This window comes from Palaemon carinicauda, chromosome 6, assembly GCF_036898095.1.
Source record: "Palaemon carinicauda isolate YSFRI2023 chromosome 6, ASM3689809v2, whole genome shotgun sequence".
Taxonomy (NCBI): Eukaryota; Metazoa; Arthropoda; class Malacostraca; order Decapoda; family Palaemonidae; genus Palaemon; species Palaemon carinicauda.
Window position 1 is genome coordinate 137,501,491 of NC_090730.1, and position 25,000 is coordinate 137,526,490.

The 25,000-nt window shown below is 33.0% G+C and overlaps 1 protein-coding gene across 1 annotated transcript in view; it reads right to left on the reverse strand.

Annotated features, from left to right (window-relative positions):
• Positions 1-25,000, reverse strand: part of LOC137642659 (fat-like cadherin-related tumor suppressor homolog) — a 211,370-nt gene that overhangs the window by 18,278 nt on the left and 168,092 nt on the right. The window contains 4 exon segments of the mRNA XM_068375426.1: positions 6,214-6,381; positions 6,799-6,822; positions 8,586-8,837; positions 12,626-12,709. Coding sequence (XP_068231527.1) covers positions 6,214-6,381; positions 6,799-6,822; positions 8,586-8,837; positions 12,626-12,709 — 528 coding nt within the window.

The window sequence follows — 25,000 nt, forward strand, 5'->3', positions numbered from 1 at the left end:
CGTTTCTAGTCCGCTGCAGGTAAGCGCCATTCAAGCCTGGGGTTTGGACAGTTTTCATCACCACGCTGGCCAGTGCAAATTGCTGATGGCAGATTTTCGTCTGATCGCTCTCATTAAACCAATCTACTATGGGTGGCCCTTACCCCGATAGTACAGATTTGCTGATCATGGCGATACGCAATCCCTCAAAAAGGGTTTCTGAATAACCCAACAATATATGCATCCGTGTCACATTCAACCATAATTTTCATATAATAAAAAACACAAATATCTAGTTAATAGTAATGGGAATTAAATTTAGTATTTAGAATATTTTAGGGATACCTTACTGACATGAAAAACACTAATCCTTTACCCTCTTATACTTCCCGAAGACCAGACGATCGGTGAAGTGTCACCTAACCTTCAAGGTTTTCTTTCGGATTTATTAAAAAAAAAAACCTGTCTGTTGTCAAGAATAATGTGGCAATGTACATGTACAGACGAGTTTCTACAGATCTCATAATGCAAAATACACAACAAAGAACAATTTCAGAAGGAACGACAATAAAAACAAATTTGAAAATTTAGTCAAACCAGCGAAGCGGTATAAAAATGATTTAATTAAAAACGCACTAAAGGGAAGTTCATCGCATGGCCGTTCTCCACTAGGGGAGCAAGTGTTCTGCAATGCATTAGTTATAAAATCATACACATTCTCGGAATTGGGGTACAGAAATTTCAATGTTCACCAAGATGTTAGACAACTAGACGTTAGAATGAGTGGCTCACTCAGCTCAAAGTTTAGCAACGAAGCTCGTCCAAATTTAGAATGCTTATTTTTTAAGATACCCTAAAACTATTTACCAGGGGCAAAAGGGAAAATAAGGCAACGAATGTTTGACAGTACTTACATACGCAAATGCCTCAGATATATACATATACACTCTAAAAAATTAAGGGTATAAAAGGGGTAGAAAAAGGGTATTTCTAGTGGTTAAAATAGCATACCCTATCGGGGTATATAAGAACTATAATATACCCTTTACAATATACCCATAACAAGGGTATAACATATACTTGAGATACCCTTACTTAGGGGTGTATCGTAGGTAAAGAATACCCTTTTACAGGGTATTCTATACGACATAAATACCCGTGTATATTAATTATGATTTTATAATTAATATCTATTCCACCATTATATAGGTGTAGTAATAGCTTATAAGTAAATAAAGTAATAAGGTCAATGATTTTAAAAGTTTGGTTTATCAATTTATTATTTCCATTACACTTGAAAATCAAAAGTATATATATATAATATAAAGAGTGATGGCAGAAGCTGCAAAGCAAACCGTACGCAGAAATCTGTGAAAAGAAAATATTTGTTAGTGTGTGTGTGCCTGAATATATAAATATTTATATATATATATATATATACATATATATATATATATATATATATATATATATATATATATATATATATATAGAAAAGAAAGGAAAAAATATCATGCATAAATACCTAACTACCTCAAGTCAAACTGATTAAGAAATCATTGGCGTCAGTGTTTGCTTACAGACTACGCGTAATCGTAATGTTATTAACGTTTAGCTGAATACGTTGTTTATGGTTTTTTTTCCTCGCAGACAGCTTGACGCTCTCTCTCTCTCTCTCTCTCTCTCTCTCTCTCTCTCTCTCTCTCTCTCTCTCTCTCTCTCATAATTAAGTACTAATGATAATTTCTTACTAATTTTCCCCGGTGTTAGTAATAATGATTTTTCAGACTATCACAGCCTGAATGCAAAACTAATGATGATGTCTGACAATTTTTATTCGTAACCACTGTTTATGCTTGCATAGATGGACAGTTAGTGTTCTTACCTTGGTTAACAGATGAAATGTAGTGTAGATATTATAATCCCGATGACGGTAATTGGAGCAATTTATCTTCACTGCTGAGCAGACGCAGAGTCCAGACGCCACTGAAATTTCCCGCCAAATTCCCTGGCTCTCGAAGAATCTCGAGACGGCAACAATACAAATTGCCAAGTACCGCATTTTGTAGGAACTTGCTTCAAAACTATCCATAACTCAAAACCAATATGTTGTTAGTAACTTTTTTGGTGCATTACACTATCAGTGTAACAATATGGTGATTTAATACAGAGTAAAAGTTAATTTCATGACATGATCACACAAACTTACCAAGCCCATTTTAAGACAAAGTACAATAGAGGGTATATTATTCACAAAAAATACCCTGCCTCCTGCTGTAGAGGGGTATTTTTGAGCCTTAGGGTGTTTTACATGTATATAAACCCCAGCTCACTCGTTATACCCTTTCTGTACCTTGAACTTTTTACAGTGTACAAGATGTTAATTTCGGGAAAAATTTAAAATCCGAGGATATGGACAATATTACCATCACCGGCCATCTTAAAGGATGGGCTTTCTACAGATTCCATGATTGTCCTCTTACTGGACACCTGTCAAGCTCATCCTCCAACAATATTTATAAATAAATTCATGCAAATATTTTCTATGTAATTCAATTTATAACTTGAAGTGGGTTCCCGAGTTTTGAAAGGTACAATTGTCCTTTATTTTTTATTTTATTTTTTTTATTGCAAAACTTTGAATTTTTAATCTTTCACAGACTTCACGTAAAATGCGTCTGACTGTTTCCCCGTAAGCATCTTTGCCGCTTGCAGTTTCCACGAAAGAGTTTCGTAGATAACTAATATACCGTAAAAGCATGTCATATTTTTTCCGGTAAGATCAACTAATAAAATATGAAGTGATGTAATAAAATAAAATAGTTATCAACACCATAGAATATGGTCTTTACATAGTCAATAAATAAAACATTTAAAGCTAATTAAAATCTATGTAGATTCGGGACTATGCAACGTAAATAACAAATATTTATGTTACAGATTATTTTATACTTAAGCGCCTTGAATATTATTTTGGGGGAGATTTATTAATTCACTCGGCATCAATAGTTTCTATCAACATAAATGTCCTTGTTTTCTGTGACTGAAAATAAACATCAGATTATATTTTCTTATGGTATAAAGTAAATAAATATGTAATAGTTCTTTTATAAATGTCTGTCATTTAAGATTTACGATCTAATAACATACCCAAGTTATATACTTTAAGAAAAGCGTTAGGTGTAAGATTCTTCAAGATTTCGTGAAGGTAAATTCAACAGACGAGGGAATCCGGTGTTTCCCAACAATATGTGCAACTTATTATTGTGTATAAGTCGTAATATATATATATATATATATATATATATATATATATATATATATATATATATATATATATATGTGTGTGTGTATATATATATATATATATACATATATATATATATATATATATATATATATATATATTACATTTGGACGTGTTTTTCATATTCATACAAGCCGTATATTTTTGCTACATTAATGTCTGGATTCTCTTAACGACCTCGGGATCAGAGCCCCAGGCAAATCACACAAAGACAAGAGCTTATGACCGGCGGGGAATCGAACCCTGGTCCGGCAAGCTTGTAGAGACAGTGACTTCCCCATCTGGACTACACATTAAATGTTCCATCACATTAACCGTTATTGCATTTCAGTAAATTATCTACGCACTGCCAAATAATGAAAACTCCTAAGATTTTTCAAATTCATTACATTCATCAGAAATAACGTAACAACGTTGTTTTGAAATAGGAGAGAGATGATTCTTCCTTTACCCGCGACTACTAATGTTTTGTGGTAGATTTGGCAAATACAGCTTTCAAAAAAAAAAAAAAAAAAAAAAAAAAAAAAAAAAAAAAAAAGCTGTAGCCCCGAAAAAAGAAGAAACATCCATTATTCGACCTCGTACATTAAGTACAGTACATACCACCCCGCCCCCCTTGAATATATTGCTTGTTATCTTTGGGTGTAAACGACTGAAAAGGCTCCATGTTGTTCCAAATGATTTGCATATATAATTTTCTCATGTATTGACAAATAAGACTTTACACACTTTTATTTCTTCTACACTCCCAATATGTTTTGCAACCGAATTTGCCATCAAATCGACAGGCTTAGCTGAAATCTTTATTAATTTTGAACCACCACTTCTACTTTTCCCTGTTATGGTCATTAAAATGGATTAGAGCGTCATGATAAACCCATCAATGAACAAATAAAACTGAAAGGAGATTAGCTTTAATACATTACAGTAATTCATACAAAACTAAACTACAACACTAACAAGTTAACTCGTTATAGTATTTCGTAAGGCAGAAGTGGAAATTGTTATGGAATTACGAGGAAAAGACTTTGGCTGTAAAATCTGATATCAAAAGTCTTATTTACTTGACTATACAAGGCATACTTATGAAGAGGTCAACATACAAAGTGTCAACAACACTGAAGACAGACTATAGACCAAGAATACCAGCGACGCAGATAAAGATGAAAAAAAACATAACTTAAAGATTACTCCAAAGGTATATGAAACAATCCTGCGGGAGGAATTGAATCCGTGTAGTATTGGGTAAAATGCAAGAATTCCCAAGCTGATACTCTTCGCCTGCAAACGATACATGACCCTCCTACCCTTTGATCCCTATAATTTCAAAATGCAATAGCGTTATCTCACTTCTTACAGCTCAATGTTGTCCTAAAGTTTTATGAGCACAAGTCCAAAAACGTTGGTGTTTCTTAGGCACAGGAGCCTATAGTGGGAACCTCTACTGTTATAGATCCTTCAAACCACATTATACGTATATAAATAGAACTCTAGGGGTATTTTAGGGCTGTAGAGAATGACCAAGTTTTGAGATTGAATGTCTGACATTGTATTTTAGTAATAAAACTAAGGGTAGATACATATAGTGATATCAATGGTATTTACCAAGATGATGCACTAAAGGATGGCGAGTTAAACATACTGTACAAAAGCCTTTGCTGTAATCTGATTGTAACGTTATCCATTTTCTTATTTTTAGAAAAAAAATAGTTATAGAAATGAATGTTTGGCCAATTATTTAATTTTGTATCAATGTAATTAGAAAATACAGTGATATTAAATCATATTAATCACTTAAGAACTATCAAAAATAATTCTATAATGTTTTTGACTCATGGACGAAATCTAAAACGATAGGTTTGTGAAAAGGGCCAAATTTGGGTATTTAGGAAGGAAAGAGAAAGAACTTGAGGGTACTACATAGATGGAGAGGAACGTGCTGTTGATGGGCTTTCTGTGTAGGTGCACAGTAACCCTATGTCTTTGGATGGCCAAGAGGCAAGCCATGGTAAAGAAAACTGGTTAATACTACTAGAAAAAATCTGGTATCTGAACGACAAATAATGGTCGGAATAAAGTTAGGAAATAGTTTTTTCGGCTTTATTTTTCATCACACCGCACAAGTTTGATTCCTACAAAAATAACGATCGAACATTATTTATAATACATTCAATACATGTAATAAATAAAGAAATATATATATATATATATATATATATATATATATATATATATATATATATATATATATATATACATATATACATGTTACATATATATATATATATATATATATATATATATATATATATATACATATATACATGTTACATATATATATATATATATATATATATATATATATATATATACATGTAATATATATATAAATATATATATATATATATATATATATATATATATATATATATATATGTACATATACATATATATGTATATACGCATACAGTATTATCTCCCCTATATAAAAAGAGCAAGTATCTGGCTCATTCGAAGGATAAACGCAGACTTGGAATGTCGGGATATAAGGTTTTCAAACTTTAATGCTCATATTTTATAATATACATTTCAGCGTATTACTGAAAAAGATAAAATAAATTTACCAACTCACTGTGTTCCAAATACTACTTTCTGAATAAAGTAAGGAGATAAGTTATATTTTCTTTAATTCATAAGTATCATGATTGCCATTTTACTGTCGGCACAACACTTTAAAAGTAAATATGAATAGTTTTTTGCCCTTTTCATAAAACCACAAAGACTGAAATCGCAAACTTAGAACCATATGGAAGTTAAAAATGTGAAATGCGTTATGTGGAGCCGATGCCTAGACGCATAAGTGAAATGTGACGGAATAGAACGTAAAAAAAAAACGTTAAGAACATGAACGACGTGCCACACTTTACCTGAAAGGAGAGGCCTTCCTTCCGTGAAATCATCGTCGGAGACGGGACCGTCTCCCCCTGGCAGTAACAGCAGATCCGGAGTGGCGGCAGCGCCCGCCATCTCTCCTGTCCCTTCGCAGCTCAGCAGTGTGCGGGAGCCACGCATATCGTAGTCATCCCACATGTAACCTGTGGTTAGGTACAGGTTATTTTCAGGGTTTCAGGAATATTTTTTTTCTTTACTTTCAATGAGCAATGCCAATTAATTCTACCATGCATGGTCGCGCCCTTGAGAGCTCGCCACAAAATAAGTGGTTAAATCCAAACCAATCCAGGTAAATCATGCATTCAGAAACTAATTTTAATCTAAAACCAACGATGCATGCAGTTTTGTAGTACTGATGCTAAAATATACCAAAAGCTTTGCTACTACGGTTGCTTGAAAACCTCTTTTAATAAGCCAATAACCAGTATGATCTACATGGGAATTTAATTCAAGTCTAAGGAAACAAATCTATATTTTTACACAATCAAGGATATTAAATATATATAATGATAAAAATGATGAACATATAGCAATATATAAACACTGGAATACATATCTACCTTTTCTCTTGGCCTGAGTCGGAGCTGCATATAAGGAAAAACAAAATACATAAGTTAATCTGACATAAATATTTCAACTGATTTAATATAAATAGAATGTATCAACATTATGAAAACAAACAAAATTCTCTCACTTTTAGAAATAAAAAAAATAGTAAAGTTTTAAACCACTTTAAATTTATTAGTTCTCAAGAGAATGTTGAATGTAAGAAACAAAGATTAAAAAAAGGGTGTATTTGTTTTCTGCGATGTTTATATAAATATGTTGAAGAGATATTTACATTCAAATATATATATATGAATAAGAGGTAGCATCAGTATGTCGCTATAAAGGAAATATTATCATTTAGCTCTGCATGCTCGAGAGCGAATGCAAGTCCGGTCCCGTAAGTGGGTTTTCCTTGGTTACATATACGTCTGCATGTGTGTATACAAATATAATTGTTTATATACATATACACATATTTACAATAATATATATATATGTATATATATATACATATATAAATATATATATATATATATATATATATATATATATATATACATATATAAATATATATATATATATATATATATATATATATATATATATATATATATATATACATATATATACATATATATTTAATATATATATGCATATATATCATATATATATACATATATATTATATATATCCATATATATGTATACACATATATATGTATATATAAATATATATCATACTAAATAATATAAAAATACAGTTAGTAATTTCATCACACCAAAAAGCAATTCAAATTACGAAGCCACCTACTGCTGCTGGGCAGGTGTCGAAGTCTGGGAATGGTTGAAGTGTATAAAAAGGGAAAATGCAAGTATGGACACAACTTTCTCATGCAGGGGGGAAGAAATCTGTGGATCTCATCGCTCTTGCACATAGAAATCATAATACTTCGCTTCTCACATATTTGTAAATTTCCGTCTGAAATTTCTAATCGTCCATAACTAAATGAAAAGTCGTTACTATTTCCACCTTTGTCACTATAAAAGTCATCAATATTTACATCACTAAATTAGTCTCTTTCTGGCCTGTTATTATTGTTGTTTGTTAACAGACCCAAAGGTTTCAAACAATAAATCATATAAATTAGATTAATTTCACATTCTATTTAAAAACTACTAGTTTACCCAATATGTTGAAAACTGTGGAAAATTAAATTGAAAATAAAAAAATACGGTCTTATAGACTTTATTCCCTAAGTGAAAGCATAAGTACGCTTACACTAGTCTGGAACTAATCTAAGTTAGTTACACTGTCATCACACGCTACTGATAAAGAGGTCACTAATAGAAGGTACTATAAAACACAAGAAATTATTCCTGGGCAAGGAGCTTCCGCAGGGGGTAAAACGATGGAAATCTAAAGATTAAGAACACACCACGAGTTCGTCATTAAAACCTTTCAGTTCAGAAAACCGTTAAGTAGAACGGTTTATTATTGTAAACGAGAGAGAGAGAGAGAGAGAGAGAGAGAGAGAGAGAGAGAGAGAGAGAGAGAGAGAGAGAGAGAGAGAGAGAGATGGCCGTTATTAAATGCGTTGTTAGTCAAACTGCAAAAAAGGGAAAATATATCACCTGAATCATTCTGAAATACGGCAGTCTACAAAATTAGTATTTAATTACAAAATCGGGATTAGGCGGAGTTAGAAAATGGATAAGACTTAGAGAAAGAGAGAGAGAAAGAAAGAGAGAGAAAGCGAGTTCATTTTTCAGGAGACGAAATAACCATCACCTAAACTTACGATATCCCGAGGAAGAAGGAACAAAACGACCGTTCTTCCCACAGACCGTTATCCGGTGTGGGGCCTCAGCAGCGGGTGACGTAAATGTGGGAGTGAAGTGGGAGGGAACGGTAGTAGCAGTCCCTTCAGGGTCTATGGCGATTACCTCCAGGGGCGTCACTGCATCTCCCCTGCCCCTGCTACGACCCAGAAGGGACGCCGGGGGCAAGGGGGGCACGGCGGGGGGCGATGACCCACCAACACCGCCGCGCACTGTTACAAGTCAGACCATGATATCCCCCATTGAGTATACACAAAATAAAAAATAAAAAATAACCCAACATTTATATGCAAATATTAACCTCTTACTCTATTCGTTTTTTTATGGTTGAAAAATAAATAATACTCCAAACAAACCTTATGAATAAAATATATGTTCAACAACAGTCATGCAAAAATCAGCCTCTTTCAAAATATCACATGTGAGCGTCTGAATATTGGGATATTTTGAAATGAAAATGGCATCCTATCATGGCAGAGGCGATCTTTCATCATGCTTGTATCTGGAGGACTCTGAGAGCAGTATTAACCACGGTTGTTTAGTGGCTTGGGAGATCAATCATTCATATAGCAATGTCTCCCTCCAGCATGTGCAGGTCGACCAAATTTGCATTCACATGACCGAATATTGTGGCCTCTTAACGTCCACATAAATTAATGCACATTTTTTTTTCTCTCAATATAGCTTAAATTTCTTTTCTCAACTTGCAATGTGAATCACAATTGTAAGTGCAAGGGACGTTGTAAATGAAATTAGATGGGCTATTACCGTAGACTTATAATAACTAACATCCAACCCGAAGGTCGGTAGGATACACCAATGAAAATTGTCTTTTAATGTACTGTGAATTTCTTCCTCGTCCAAAATCAAAGAAATGGAATGAAACCTTTAACATCACTACCAAACATCCACCACAATGTAACACTGAAAGGGAATTACCAAATACCATCACGTTAAATAATTATGGAAGGACTACGGTTGTACTTGCAAGCAAGAATGCATAAACATACATAGAAGCACACGTGCGCCACTAAAACAACAAGAATAATAATCGACTAATGGAATCCCTTTTAAAATACAAGGCATTGGATCTTGCGTACACAACAGCTCACCATTCCAAGTGATCCTACTTCTTTAGATTCCTACAAACCTTTTAAGTTCACATTTAAAATGTTTACAGAAGAAGGGTTCTACTAGTGGAGATTACGATCTTCCTGTTTATCTACTTTCTTTATTATTGTATTGGATTGCATTCCGCCTTGGCTTATTTAATCTCATTCAAATCCAAACTACTTGTTTACAACCTTGATTGTTTAAAGAGACACATCTTGGAAACCTGATTTAGAATAATGTATAGAATAGATTAGCACAGGCGTAAACCTGATTGTTTACATTTCTTCCGTTGGCCTAACACGGCCCTCGTTACAAATTCCGACGTCATTATCTGTAATAGGCCGGGGATCCCAAATATAATTCTGGAGCGTCCTCATCCAGTTAAGAGCTTTTCTATCTAATTTGCCAAATCAGTCAAGTAAATTCAAGGGCTATAGACATAAATCAACTGATTCCCTGACAAAATTAGGGATTTAAGCCTTATTCTCTTTCCCGTTAAACTTGCTGGGGCGAAGGAATTTTTATTTTCGTGGGTCCAGAACGATAACGGAAATTCGCTTCGTAACAGATGATTAAACGAGAAAATTCGAAACACCACCGTGATAGATTTCCTTTCTTTAAATCGGTGATATTTTGTGATGCATGAGGACAGGACTTTTAATTCAGAATGGAACAGTATGAAAATTGAATGGATAAATATTCCTGATCATCAGTGACTAAGCAGAAATTAAGGCAGACATTTAAGCACAATAACTGATAATATAATTTAGATGATTGACTAAAACATCCAAACGTTCTTAAAATTAAATCTAGTTTTCTTTTATATCTTGAATAAATCAAATAAAGCACTGCCTGTACTAACGCAATGTAGCAAAATACATGGCACGTTTTTAACAAAATTTATGTAATCCAAGACAAAGAAAATAGTTTACCAAATTGAAAATAGTTTACCAAATTGATTAAAACGTCTATTTCGTTAATCAATTTAAACCAGTAAGAATCCTTCAAGCTTTTTATTTGTGCATTAACATTATTTCCTGAATAATAATAAAAAAAAAGTCTTGACCTCTAGTGAGCACAAAAGGGCACCTATCAGGATAGTTTTTAGGATGGTAATTAATGTCCGATTTCACCCAGTGTCAGTGTGCTAAACCTTCTAATTAGTTTCTAATGCATATCAGAAATTATCATTAAAATGTTATTTGACAAAGTCTTGTTAATGTGTTCAGATGAAAGTCAACCTAACCCGGTACTATACTATGAAGATAGTTCTAAATCGATTTCGTATGTACATATTAACAACTTTATTTGTTCCCGGGTCAAAAAAAGAAAATTATTTCAAATTTTATCATCATATCAAAATATATTGTCATTTCTAAGCCGGTTCTGGTTCATAATTTTAAAGCATAATGAAGTTCACTTAGATTCCAAATGGACAAGATTTTCAAATTATTTTCATTTCCAAGGTATATAGCAAATTCTTAAAGAAAATAAATAAATAACAATGTGACTTTACAGTTTATGATATGATCGATAATGGTTTTACTTTAAGTGAAGAAATAATTCTTTTCTCAATTTTGAATGTAACAAAAGGCTTTCTTCTATTTTATTCTTATCATTTTTATATGATGTATAAGGAGTTTTTATAACTGCTTCGTCTTTAATTGGACACATTGTTACTTTACGTATAGGTAAAAAGATATTTTCAGTTTCTATTCATCTCCTTAAAAAACAAAACTCACATCTGGTCGAAAGACATATGATTATAAATCAAATTCAGTGTCATTGTTTCTTTTATTCATTTATCCAACCTTATTCAATGGATTCGAAATATGAATAAACTCCATTTCTTTAGATTCCGAATAATGACTAAGAAGCGACATCTTATTTCATAATTGTATGATAGAAAACAATGGCATTCACTTTCCTATTTCTATTTTTGATTAAGTTTCTCGTTTTTTCATTACTTTAAAATATGAAATTAAAATCAATTTTAATTATCTTTTATAAATACTAAGCCATGAATTCCTTTATTTGCTTCATAGATAATTCATCTAGTTAATTCTAGCTTCAAGTATGTTTCTAAAGATACCTTGGAGATTTTTCCATTCCATATTACTTAATATGAAACATAATCGGAAGGCAAACAAACCTTGATAGCTTATCAGCCAATGTAATCTAAGTCCTAAGTCCTAAGTCCAGTTACTTACTTGGGTTTTTTTTTTTTTAGATAACAGGTAATTACAATGGTAAACTAGATGAAACCAGAAACCGTTCTATTTTCATTCTATTTTTTAAGAGTTATATCGTTAACATGTATCAAAAACTTTAAGAAATTCGTTAACGGAAGGATAAACTTGCGAATATGAAGTCTAAGATGAATAACTGTGTCGACGAGACATACACATTTATAGTTTAGAGGGACTTCATTAGTTTAGATTTTGCTAGTTACGAAGTAATCTCGAATATATCAGCCTTATATATATAGTTATACGCGCATCTTACAAACTGTACCGTTAATCTTGATGACAAAGAATTTTAGTTTTAAAATCTTTAATTCACACAAAAAAATTACCAGATATGAACAAAAATTACTTTTATGTTCTGTTATCCCAATGATAACGCAATGAATACATAAGGTTTTCTTTACATTAACACAATGCCTTTAGTCAAGAGTTGCCCAGACCCGGAAAAAAAACGTCTTTAAATAACAGCATGCCTCTAATTTTTCTACATCAAATGAATGAACAAGTAATAATTGACTGGACCTCCACGAACACTACCAAATGTACACAATACTTCGACCATCAACTCAACCAACGGCCAACGGAGATGAAGTTCATTAGGATATAATCAAAGGCAAAATCAATGGGAAGTCATTTCGTACCTGAGGAGCCGTCCGAAAAGGTGGACTGCTGGGCGGGCGAAAGGCGACTCTCATCCACGCTGGTTACCAGGTCACAGCTTACATCTGCGCGGATGGAGGAAAGTTAAACGGGTGGTTGCTGGAGATAGGGAATAATTAATAACTTCAAGGAACAAACCTTACATATATAAGAAAAATATTAACCACTTGCGCCATTCAAACATTGGCATAGTAGGAAAAGTTAACAAGGGGTTAAGGAAAATATATATATAAAAAAAATCTAAGGGCTTTCTAGAAATACATTTATAATGAGAGACTATCTGTACATTATGGAACGTTTGCGAAGCAGTCGAAAAAAGGGAGAATAAATATCAATTTCCCGAAACATCAAAAAAATTAGTAAAACCTACAGAATCATTCAAACATCTGTACATTTGTCAATGTTAATGAGGGTGTTTGAAGAAAAAATCTGAAAAAAATAATTACACTTAAATTAACCAAATCATAATACATCAGAACAAGTTTCAACTTCATTAAATTTAGATCAAAATTGGTTGTATCAATGAAAATGTAGAAGGTATATATGATACTTCGAAAGGTTTAAAACTTTCTTAGCTACTAAAAAATTTACATTTAATACAATATCTAGGTAAATATTACTAAAAAATCAAAGCATTCCATCAAATTAGACATGTCAAAATACTAATCAGGTTGAAATATATCGATTCGAAATTGACTGAAAAAAGTAACATCAAATATAAAAGTCAGGTACAGTATAGCCATTGATTTCTACAAAACAAACTAATACAGTAAGTAATTAAACTTAATCATAAGGTTGCTCAGCAGGAAGAAAGGCATCATAACATACATATCAAGAATGCAACAGATAAACAGAAGTAAATAAAATACAGTCTTTTAGGTATAAAACATTATGCAGCTCACATTCATCTGATCTTAAAATATTTCTACAAACAAATTTGAATAAACCATAAAATATAAAACGCAAAAAAAAAAAAAAAAAAAAAAACCGCAAAATAAAAATATAAGTTAACAAATGGCACAGGTGGAGTCCTTCCAGTCCCGTTATTTTGTTCACGAATTCCTGCGAAGGGACAAGCAATCCTGCAACAAACAATGAACACAACGTACGAAAAGTTACATCATGACCAATACTAAATCACTAAATGAGAGAGGAAAGTGGAAGTAAAGTCTGTTGAAAGAGCAATGAAATATGGGGAGAGATACCTAGACTGAGTATAATACCACTTTAAAAAATAAGAAACATATCTGAAGCCTTTTAAGATCTATAGGTAAAGAACTATCACATTTTAAGCACGAAGAGTCAATAGACTTACCTATCATTTAACTTTCAGTAAAATTAAAAGAATAAATCATTATTACTACCAATGAGAGAGATCTTTTAAACTAACATAGTTCCAGTTATCGTTCAATCCTGAATCATACTAACTCACGCAAGGAAAGGAAATATCCTTTACGAAAATCTTATCAAAAGCCACGAGTGCAATAAGAATTTAAAATCAAAGTATATTTCAAATTATTTACAGCTAAATCATCGACGCACGAAAGGAAGCAGTATCAAATTCATGAATCGCTGACGATCAAAGATAGTCAAGTAAAAAGATTACTTTTGCATAATTTTGTTAAATCATTCACGTGTAAATGAAAATCCTGACAAATCAAGTTTGAAATGAGGCCACTTCAGTGTTTCGTAAAATTAATGTCGTTTGTAGGTGAGTCCTGTCAAATGAATGATGTTTGAACCAAAGTCTTATCTGGTTAATATGAGAGTCCCGCAAAATCATTGGTGTATATTGAAAAAAAAAAAAAAAGTTTTTGTAGATCACTAAAATCCGACGGAGTGTTCTGTTAGCTAAAACATAGATGTTTGAAGGGAAGTTTGTTCAATTGATTAACGGTCGAAAATAACCTGCAAAAGATAAGGCAAAAAGACAATCTTCTCAAGTTATCTATGTTTCGAACAAGTCCTATCAAATTAATGATATTCAGAAAATGGTCATTCTAATTTTGAATAAGATCAGACAAAGTAGGTTACAAATGTCTATTATTAAAATCTATCAAAATATTGAAGTGTACAGAACGGTCCAATGAAATAACACCCCTTTGAAAACCCAGTCAAGTAACTAATACTTGAAAGGAAAAGCCTCGGAAACTCTCAATAAATAAGAACTGTTGACGTCAATTCAGAGCCCTGTGAAAGTAGTGGTATCGGCTTTATCAAAAACATGAAAGGAACACGGCAGCCTCATTATGTTGACACTTATGAAAGAGACATATTTTATCAATAATGCTGAGCATGAGGCCTTCATATATCATTAGCATTGAATCACCCCAAAATAAAATCTGCCGGGAGAGGCCTGTTAATAATTCCCTTCAACAGCGTCAAAGGCATTTGCCCCTCTAATACCACATCGTGAGAGGAAAATATCTATTAAAATAAACCTAATTGCAAACGCGATTTAATCATCACTGATGACACTGGATGCTCCCCTAATAATCAAGTTGAAAGAAGAGCTCCTCGACTCCGGAACAGAGAAATATTACCATTGAAGAGAACGTTTAAATACCCTAGATCTTTTCTCTTCAAAGCAGTCTAGTTAATCGCTTGCATTCAACGCAAGAGCTTTATTTCGTAGCTTACGTTTAATCGCTGCTACTCAAACGACAGCGCTTTTAAATTACTCGTTTAAAATGAAGTGCCAATTACTTCAAACTGAAAGGTGAAGTCAAATGAACCATTAGAGGTAAGGCGCTGATTATATAATAATTCAAATTAGAATTCATATGATGACCCAGAGTCATTAATGGTCCCCATCATGTAGATTCAAGTAGGAAAAAAAAGTAGAATAATGAACGCCTGAAATTATAAATATATTGCCTCTAAAATAAAAATTACGTTATTTTTTTACATTTTTTTTTTTCACTGTAGATGGGGTAGAGAGAACCCATACACTTGGAATTAAACAGGTCGAAGATATAATTCATGTACAAAAGAGACGTCTCCCCATTATATAACTTAGGAATTAATGCAATGTTATCCTCATACCCCCAGTTCCTTTTCTATGTTATGAGACCCAATCTATCACTTGAATTATTACATTAATACTAAGTGATTATTAAACAACTAAATTATTTAAACCCCACTTCAACAGAAGACATACGCCCTTGTACTATTCAATAAGAATCATTATTAATAAAAAAGAAGTGTCATTTAGTGTCACAGACACAATGAAAAAATACAATTTATGGTTGCAGTTTACATATTAGTTTTCAATTCTAGTTCATTATTAGGATAGAATACTAGAGTTGTATAGCTATCTCAACTAATTTCAATTGCAAAACCTCTCTCTCTCTCTCTCTCTCTCTCTCTCTCTCTCTCTCTCTCTCTCTCTCTCTCTCTCTCTCTCTCTCTCTCTCAGAGGCATCTAAAAGGGCTGACGTCATTACTACAAAGCCCATTGGAATCAATAACATTCAGTTTCTCAGAAAAGGTTTCTGAATCCCTGAGGACTAAGAATCTTAAAAGAAAAAGAAAAAATATATATATATAAAATAAAAACGAAAAATATCATAACCAACATTATTTGCGATGAAAGAGAATCGAAGAAATGTTTGGCAGAATTTTTAACATTGGAATAAACCACATCAAAGGATACTAATTCTTTGGTTCTCTGCCGTTCCTTTGTTAACTGGTCCAGCGAGAACGTTCCTATGATAGAATTTACCAAGGCTTTTAAAGATATTGGAAAACTGTATTGTGTACTCCATTTTGACAGCGAATGGAATTCGTAACGCTCATGGTTGGATGGGTATGAAACAAGGGGAAATTTTATGGAAAAAGCCTCTAACAACCCGTAGTTTTCTTTCCTTTTCTTTGCCGGGGAGGGGAATTAAGAAACGAAAATGATCAGGTATTCTCATTTGTCTCCCAAGTTTAGGGTTTCAACTTTTTCCCCATCTGTTGGTCACTGCAGTCTTTAAGCCATGAGGGATTTGAAAAAGGGAACTATCATTGGCTGAATGGCTGCGTCTACCTATACGTTTGTCTTATCTGTTCCTGTTTGGAATATTGACCATATATATGGTGTGACTCATTCTTTATCGCCCTCGATATAATTGAACCAAAGACACCTGGTTTTATCAATATCCAATAACTTTCTTTTCTTTTATATATATATTCTTTTTACCACAAGGGGCCATTATTTTACCCACAAATCCGGCCAACATTTACTTGAGCTCCACGAGAGAGAGAGAGAGAGAGAGAGAGAGAGAGAGAGAGAGAGAGAGAGAGAGAGAGAGAGAGAGAGAGATTTCAGTTATGTTGATACTTTAACTTGTCACCCTTCTCATGGAAAAGAATGATCATTATTTACCAGAGATAAAACAAAATAACATAAAAGCACATAAAGTAAAATTTTGCTTTGAAATTCAGAGTTTTATCAGTTCTATCAATAACAGGCACTTCAATATATAATTTAACCCTCCAAATTTTGCGCGGAAAAGAGTTCGAATATTTAGCCTGGGTGTTCCCGCATCCGCTCCCGGGGGTCGTTTACCTTCGAATTTCGAACTTCAAAGTACCTCCGCTGAAGAGACTAAATCAGGCGGACGATGTCGAGTGATAATCGAATCTGAATTTCTCCTCGGCGGTTTTCTCTTTTTATTTTTCATGATTGAAATGCATGATTTCTTTAAAGTACTCTTAACTGGATTTAATTTTCTATCAGAATAAATACACTATTTGAAAGGCTTAAATTGCAAATAAGCAGTAAACAATTTAATTATTTCTTGAAACCCGTCTTAACTGGATTTAATGTCTATCAGAATAAATGCCCTGATATTTGAAATGCTTAGATTCAAGATGAGCAGTATACATTTTACTTAATTTTAATTAGACAAAAAAAATTGACTATGAATCAAATACACGTAATGCAAAATCAATACATTTTCTGTTAACATTGATGACAGTTATTAATAAACCCCGAAAACAAGTTCATACGGCAATTATTAATCTCTGTTACACCAAATTCCAATATCACACAGCGCACGATATCATGAATGCAATTGACACCAGTATAATGATACTTCAACAGGGCAGTAAAAAAATGCATACAATTGCGTGCTGACTCATGTTATTTCAATATGATTTTTAAAGGGAATTAAAACAGAAAATAAACGTCATATCAGACGGCAGAGAGCTACACGTACCCCGAAATGAATTTATATCCAAAACTCATATAAATCGTATATCAAAATCATCATCACGCGTGGAGTATTCCAACACCACGTGTATATCAAAACTATGATTTGCCCTATCTAAATTCATCAATGAAATTGCATTCCTGCTGTTCGGGAAAATAACTTCAAAAAATAACTATTTACAGTGAAAATTCACTCTTGCCTACTGTAATAGTCACTAATGCATGCAAGGTGGCGAGCACCGCATTTTCCCAAGAAGTCTATGGAATAGCAAGCAAGCATGTCCTCCCAACTTCTAATTTCTTTCTCGAGAAACTCTGTCTATTTCCATACGGTTTCTCTCCACTGTGAAGGAATTTTTCTCTCATTTGTACGCCATTGTGCGAACTTGGGCGGATTAGTTTTCGGCGTCAGGCAAAACTCCGAATGGTTTAGCACTTTTAATTAACATCACGGCAATTTGCATCGTTATAAAAGTTCGTTAATTAGAAAAGTAAATGGTAGTTAATCCTAATTTAAAGTTTAATGGGTCAATTATCGAATATTGGATGGAACTATGTGGGCCATTCTGTCAAACCATCTCAACAGGGATTCAGTTTTCGTTCACGTAAACGCTGCCTCTTCTATACAATAGATAAATAGGTTTCCTTGTTTATACAAAAATTGGTGACCTGTTTTTAGCGAAAAAAAAAATATATGTAGAATAGACAGGTTCCTTTGCTCTTACATAGAATATACATTATAGAAAACAGTTAAATGTTTTATTAAGATTATGCATTAATTAAAACTGTCTTTTGTTTATTTAGATAACATACATTAAATAACAACTTCACTTTGTTTATACCAAGAAAAAACAATAAAAAGGTTTCTTTGCTTTTACTCCTACTAAATATTATATGAAAAGGTCCCCTTGTTTTCTTCAATGTATGAATGTAAGATGCTAAGCTCACATATTATTTTAGCATTCAGATATTCATTAGTGCAGGATTATTCAAAACCTTTTCCAAATTGCAATAAACATTGGGTAAACACATACTGTACTTGTATGTATACACCTCGTTGACAGAACGATATGGCTGCTTTGGTAAACACCACCGGTCCTCAGTTAACCAAAATATTGAACTTGACAGAAAGTCAACAATAGTGAGTCAAATCAAGAGATGGAGACAGGCGTGAACCTAGCAATCACCTCCTTAATTAAGAATTAAATTTCCATTGATAAAAAATGAACTTTCACATGCATCCCTATGGTGGTAAAGGGTCGATGGTAAATGTTCTACCACTCTGGTTTTTCAAACGTATTTTGAGGTAACAATGTCAACACCAAATCTTTCCCCCTGATTGTGATCAACAACGGAGGATTAACTGCAGTGTACCATATTCCCTACTCAAGTGCATGGAATGACATAAGGTTTTGACGAAATCCATCTAAAGGAAGTGATATCAAATGGCCGCAGTTCATTCAAAAAATATTTACAAATCATACCACGCTAATGGAGTGATGTACCTGCTGATTAAAAAAGGGGGACAAAAAAACATGCTTTTTATAAGGAGAGTAAACCAATAAATTACAAATTTAGAAACTACAAAAGAAGAAAAAGGTCAACCTTCAAAATTCATAAACGAAAGCAAAGCTCGAATGTTCCTTCATCAAATGAAAGTACGACTTTGACATTCTCAATTACTTTTAAAAGGTTTTCCAAATCCTCGTTCAAACATTCCAATATTTTCCTGTCAGTAGGTTCATTCAAGCTACGAGCAAAAACGATCAGCCGTCAACAAATCAAAATTGTTGCTGAATTGTTTTGATCACTTTGCACTTCCTACAACGAAGTTTCACCGAAAAGAGATATGACAATAAATAAATAAATAGATAAATAAATAAATAAATAAACAAATAAAAATATAAATATATAAATAGATAAATATATAAATAAATATATAAATATATTAGTGTCAATTAACACCCGATAGAAAACTTGCAACAGAAGAAAAATTTAAAAGTTTGTCACATTAGATAAACCCGAATCTCAGATCACTTCATAATCGCAACCAGGCATATGTCTATAAATTATTCATTCAAATCAGTTCCTGATTTTAAACTCGAGTCAGACCAAGTAATGATGAGAAGCATTAAGGATCTCATTAATAATAGATCAGGATGTAAAAGAAACGTGTGTTTTTTCGGTCTTTATTCTTTCCAAGGGGAAAACATAATTTGGTGTGAGAGAGAGAGAGAGAGAGAGAGAGAGAGAGAGAGAGAGAGAGAGAGAGAGAGAGAGAGAGAGAGAGATTATTCTAAAGTCTTTACTATATATAGCAATATCCCAATAGGATCAGTGAACCTAAACCGGCAGATGGAATTCAAGTCCAAATGTTTAAATGTTTGAAATTGGAAATAGTTTTTTTTTTTTTATTGGGATAAAATCAAAATGATCTGCTATTAAGTCAGTGGCCCCGGCAAGTGAGGCTGTCAGTCGGTACTTCAAATCCAATTTGATGCAAAATGAACTTCCGGCGGAAAATGATATAACGACGCCCGAAGTATAGTTACGTTCCGATATTCTGGAACCATTTTCAGGAATATTTTTTTTGAGGCAGTTCTATCAATTGATGACAAACTATATATATATATATATATATATATATATATATGTTTCGTTGAGCACAAAGACAAACGCGGGGCTACATAACCTTGCAGTTGAGGGGGGGGGGGGGGGTTAAAAAGTACGAAAAATTAATGTGTTATTCATCATTAGATTTAGTCATGGATAAAAATAATATCAAAACTAGCCTTTACAAAGATTAAAGAATTTACTTCCCCAAATAAAATGAAATATGTAAATACAAGACAGGACACAACAACGTTTAACATGACTTGCAAATATAAATGATATATACAACCAAAAATTCTTGCTTGCGTACCAATACCGCCTCGGTATCTTAACATTTAAAAAATTCAAGGGATAAATTATTCCATAAAAGAAATGCCATTTTCTCGCTCGATGAACCCGTTTAAAAGCAGCACAAGACTGACAAAAGCATTATCTTTCCGGACGCATGCCCAAGACGAACCCGCCTCTCCTCCTTTCATCTTTAGCAACTCCGTAACCTCAAAATGTCAATGGAGTTCCCCCCTGATTTATATTCTCTCCCTTGGGGGCACTTACCTACCGATTGTGTTAATAGAAAAAAAAGAGACAATCACACAAAAAGGTTGATCTTATCACCGTTATTTCAACGAAGAAATTTCACGGAGGAGGTAATCAAGAAAAGAGTGGGAGTGTTCGCTGCACATTCATCAAAGGTTAATGGTTTTGGGGATTCCAGAGAGGGATAAGTAACGGAGGGGATCTAAAGGGAGGAGTGAAGACACCCAAGAGGGAGGGACAGGGAGGGGGAAGGGGGAGGAACCAGGAAAACATGGACAAAGAAAGACTTGAAGAGCACGCGTGCAAAGGAACACATACACGCATGCAAACACCTGGGAGGCTTTCCAAAGCACAGAGCACTCTGCACTTTGTCGCAAGAGACCGCCTCATCTCCCCTCGGCTTACAAGATCCAGGTTGAGGGTTCAGGTGTGTGGAGAGGCTGGAGGCTAATATTGGTATTAGATGGTGATGTATATCGATTTTTTCATCAATACAGTCAGCCACCTCGCAAGGAGCTTTCCCAGATTTTTGCGAAGACTTTTGAATATTTCACCTCTTCTCCCTGCACACATAAACACACACACACACACACACACACACACACATATATATATATATATATATATATATATATATATATGTGTGTGTGTGTGTGTGTGTGTGTGTGTGTGGAGAATGTGTCAAGAACTGACTGCGTAGTAAATGTGGTATAATTAGACAAGCTTTGAAAGGGCGAGAATTCCAGAGATACTCGGAACTAGTAATGAGGTTAGCATAAATGAAAAGGATGAATCAGCGTTTTGATATGGGTAGTCATGTTGAAGGATTCATGAGCAAAGGTTAAGACATTATTATTATTATTATTATTATTATTATTATTATTATTATTATTATTACTTATACGAGCAACAAAAAATGCTACGAGGGCAAGGGTCCTAGTAGGAAAAGTATCCATGCAAGACATAAAAAATTTAAAAGAGAAAAATAAATAATTAAAAAAAGGTTATTCCAACCTGATCAAAAAATATATTTTATAAAAGTTGAACCATAGAAGTTTCACCATTTCAATTTCACATTTTAATCTCAGTAGAAATAAAACTTCTAGAATATTAAATAGTATTAAACCTAACTAATGAGCGGCCAAGACTGTTATATATCTAGTATTACGAGGTGGACCATACAACCTAGAATGTTTTGATTGCAAGGGATTACCAGAATTACGGATTTTCTTTTTATATATAAAACTTGCAAAAAGAGAATGAGTGAATTGAACGACAATGACATATATCAATACCAAGGTTAGGTACAAGAAATTATATAGACCTCTAAGTTTTGTCCACTAATTCAAGATGTGAATTGGATGTTTAAGACCAAACGGTAACAATTGTCAAAATATGCCCTTCGTATAAAACATAAAAAAGTATTGTGAATATAATAGTAAAAGCAATGGACCCCGAACTGCCGTATTAGAAAAGGTATGACTAATGAGGTAAGTGCAAGAACGCTAGTAAGGTAGAGGTGAATGCTTAAAGTACATGAGGGGGACCAACAGACTGCTGAGTGTTCGATGTTCATAATTTAAATCATTTAATTTTGGAGAACCCCATCCCCAATGTGCGCACTAACCCCACCCCTCTCTCTCAATAAACAAATAATATACAGTATATATATATACATATATATATATATATATGTGTGTGTGAGTGTGTGTGTGTACATATATATTCAAAAGATTCTTTGCATATAATATATTACCTCTGAAAAAAAAAAAACTGTGAATCTAGAAAAGTCTGAAATATTTGGATTAAGAATAAACTCTTAAATCGTTCTACGAATATCAAGACGGGAGGAAGCATAAGTAGAAGGGAGATCAGATGAGTCTGAAAGTAGAATGTGCATGGGAGACGATAAGGCATGGAGAGAGAGAGAGAGAGAGAGAGAGAGAGAGAGAGAGAGAGAGAGAGAGAGAGAGAGAGAGAGAGAGAGAGAGACCGCAATGATAACGGGTGGAAGGAAGAGGGGAAGATGAAGGGAATAAAAGCGAGAGGAGGATTATTTTTTTCTGTCCATATGAAGGATATAAAGAGGAAACAAGGGGCACGTATGGGTCATAAAGAATGAAGACTGGACTGGATCTCGAGGCAATCACAATTTAAGAGAGAGAGAGAGAGAGAGAGAGAGAGAGAGAGAGAGAGAGAGAGAGAGAGAGAGAGAGATCATCTCATAATGTATATTCAAGGATTTTTTCAAAGATTTTTAAAAGAAGATAGAAAATAAATATTGCAAAGATAATGATAAAAACAGCCAAGGAAAATGAATAAACATGATTAATTATAAAATCGGAGAGGGGTGCATATTATAAAACACAAATACATTCGAAGGTAATACAAAATCATTCCCATCTATATGTAAAGTGAGTAAGTCACTTATAAATAATGCACACTGACAGTAAGTCACATTTCAAGGTCCAATTGAATTTCAATCAATACAGTAGAAGATACCTGAGCAACATAAACATGGTGCGTATCGTGTGTATATATATATATATATATATATATATATATATATATATATATATATATGTATATATATATATATATATATATATATATATATATATATATATATATATATATTTATATATGTGTGTGTGCGTCCCAAGTTATTTAAAATGTTTTATAGGATTTCACTATTCTTTGAACTATTCATAAAATAAAGTGATTATGATTAGTTACGATAAAGAGGTGATATCTACTCAACTAATTTAATATGTATGAGTAAATATATATATATATATATATATATATATATATATATATATATATATATATATAGGTGTGTGTATGTGTGTGTGCGTGTTTGTGTGAGTGCTTTTATATTTCTGGACTTGCCCTGTTTTAAAGTTATATCTAATGAAGAAAACAGTATCTACGGTGTTATATAGATCTCCTGTCCTCTTTTATCTCTGAAAGAGGTCTTTGAAAAAAAAAAAAAAAAAAAAAAAAAAAAAAAAAAAAAAAAAAAACTTCCGCACTGAGGTTGAAAACCCCCTTGCCCTTTTCCACCATTGGTTGCGACCAATCACAGTCGACTATTACCAGGCAGTCAGTTCACTTCTCGTGATGAAAGAGGCTTAATGGAATTTCCAGGGAAGTGACTCTGTCAAAGGTGCGGGTACCCGGATAATAAATTACTTATATAGACGCTATATACTCACATTTCATATATCCTGTGTATATATTGTAAATATATGTATATATATATATATATATATATATATATATATATATATATATATATATATATATATATATATATATCAATGTGTGGGTGTAATCTTTTGTGTGGCATAACCACCTACCTCCATAACCATAAATGCACGTTATAGCTACAAACAAAATATTCTAAAAAGTGTTAAACAAAGCCAAAGACAGAATGAGAAAATTTCATTAAGCCAAACCAAGAAACTCAAAAAAGTTGCAGGAAAAAAAAAAAGTTTAATAAGAAATAATCCTTTCCTAAATCTTCCTGAATATGCATAACTCAACCTGCTCAAGTAGATATAATTCAAAGAGCATAAGGTAACACAACCTGAAATCCTAGTTCAAATCTGTCATAATTTTGGTATTGACTTATGTAAATATTTTTTTTTTCTTTTTATTCACTGCCTTGTTACAACAGTTTTCTTTCCACGATGGCACCAAACTCACTGTTATTGCTGTTTTACATTCCCGCCAATTCAACGGTGATAATTCGTGTAACCTCTTTTATTGCTAAGGTTTCTAGGGTTTATCTTAATAGTTCGAAAATCATATATTATAAATAACCATTAGATTTGTCTACGTAAAATGGCGTCGCAACGTTCAGGGTCATCAAGTAGAACAAACATCTTTTTTTGATAAATGTTACTATATCAAAATATTTCATTTTCCCTTCTATTTTTAGGTTACTAAAAATAAACCCTTTTCAACCACTTCAAAAGTAAACTATTTTCTTTTCATAATA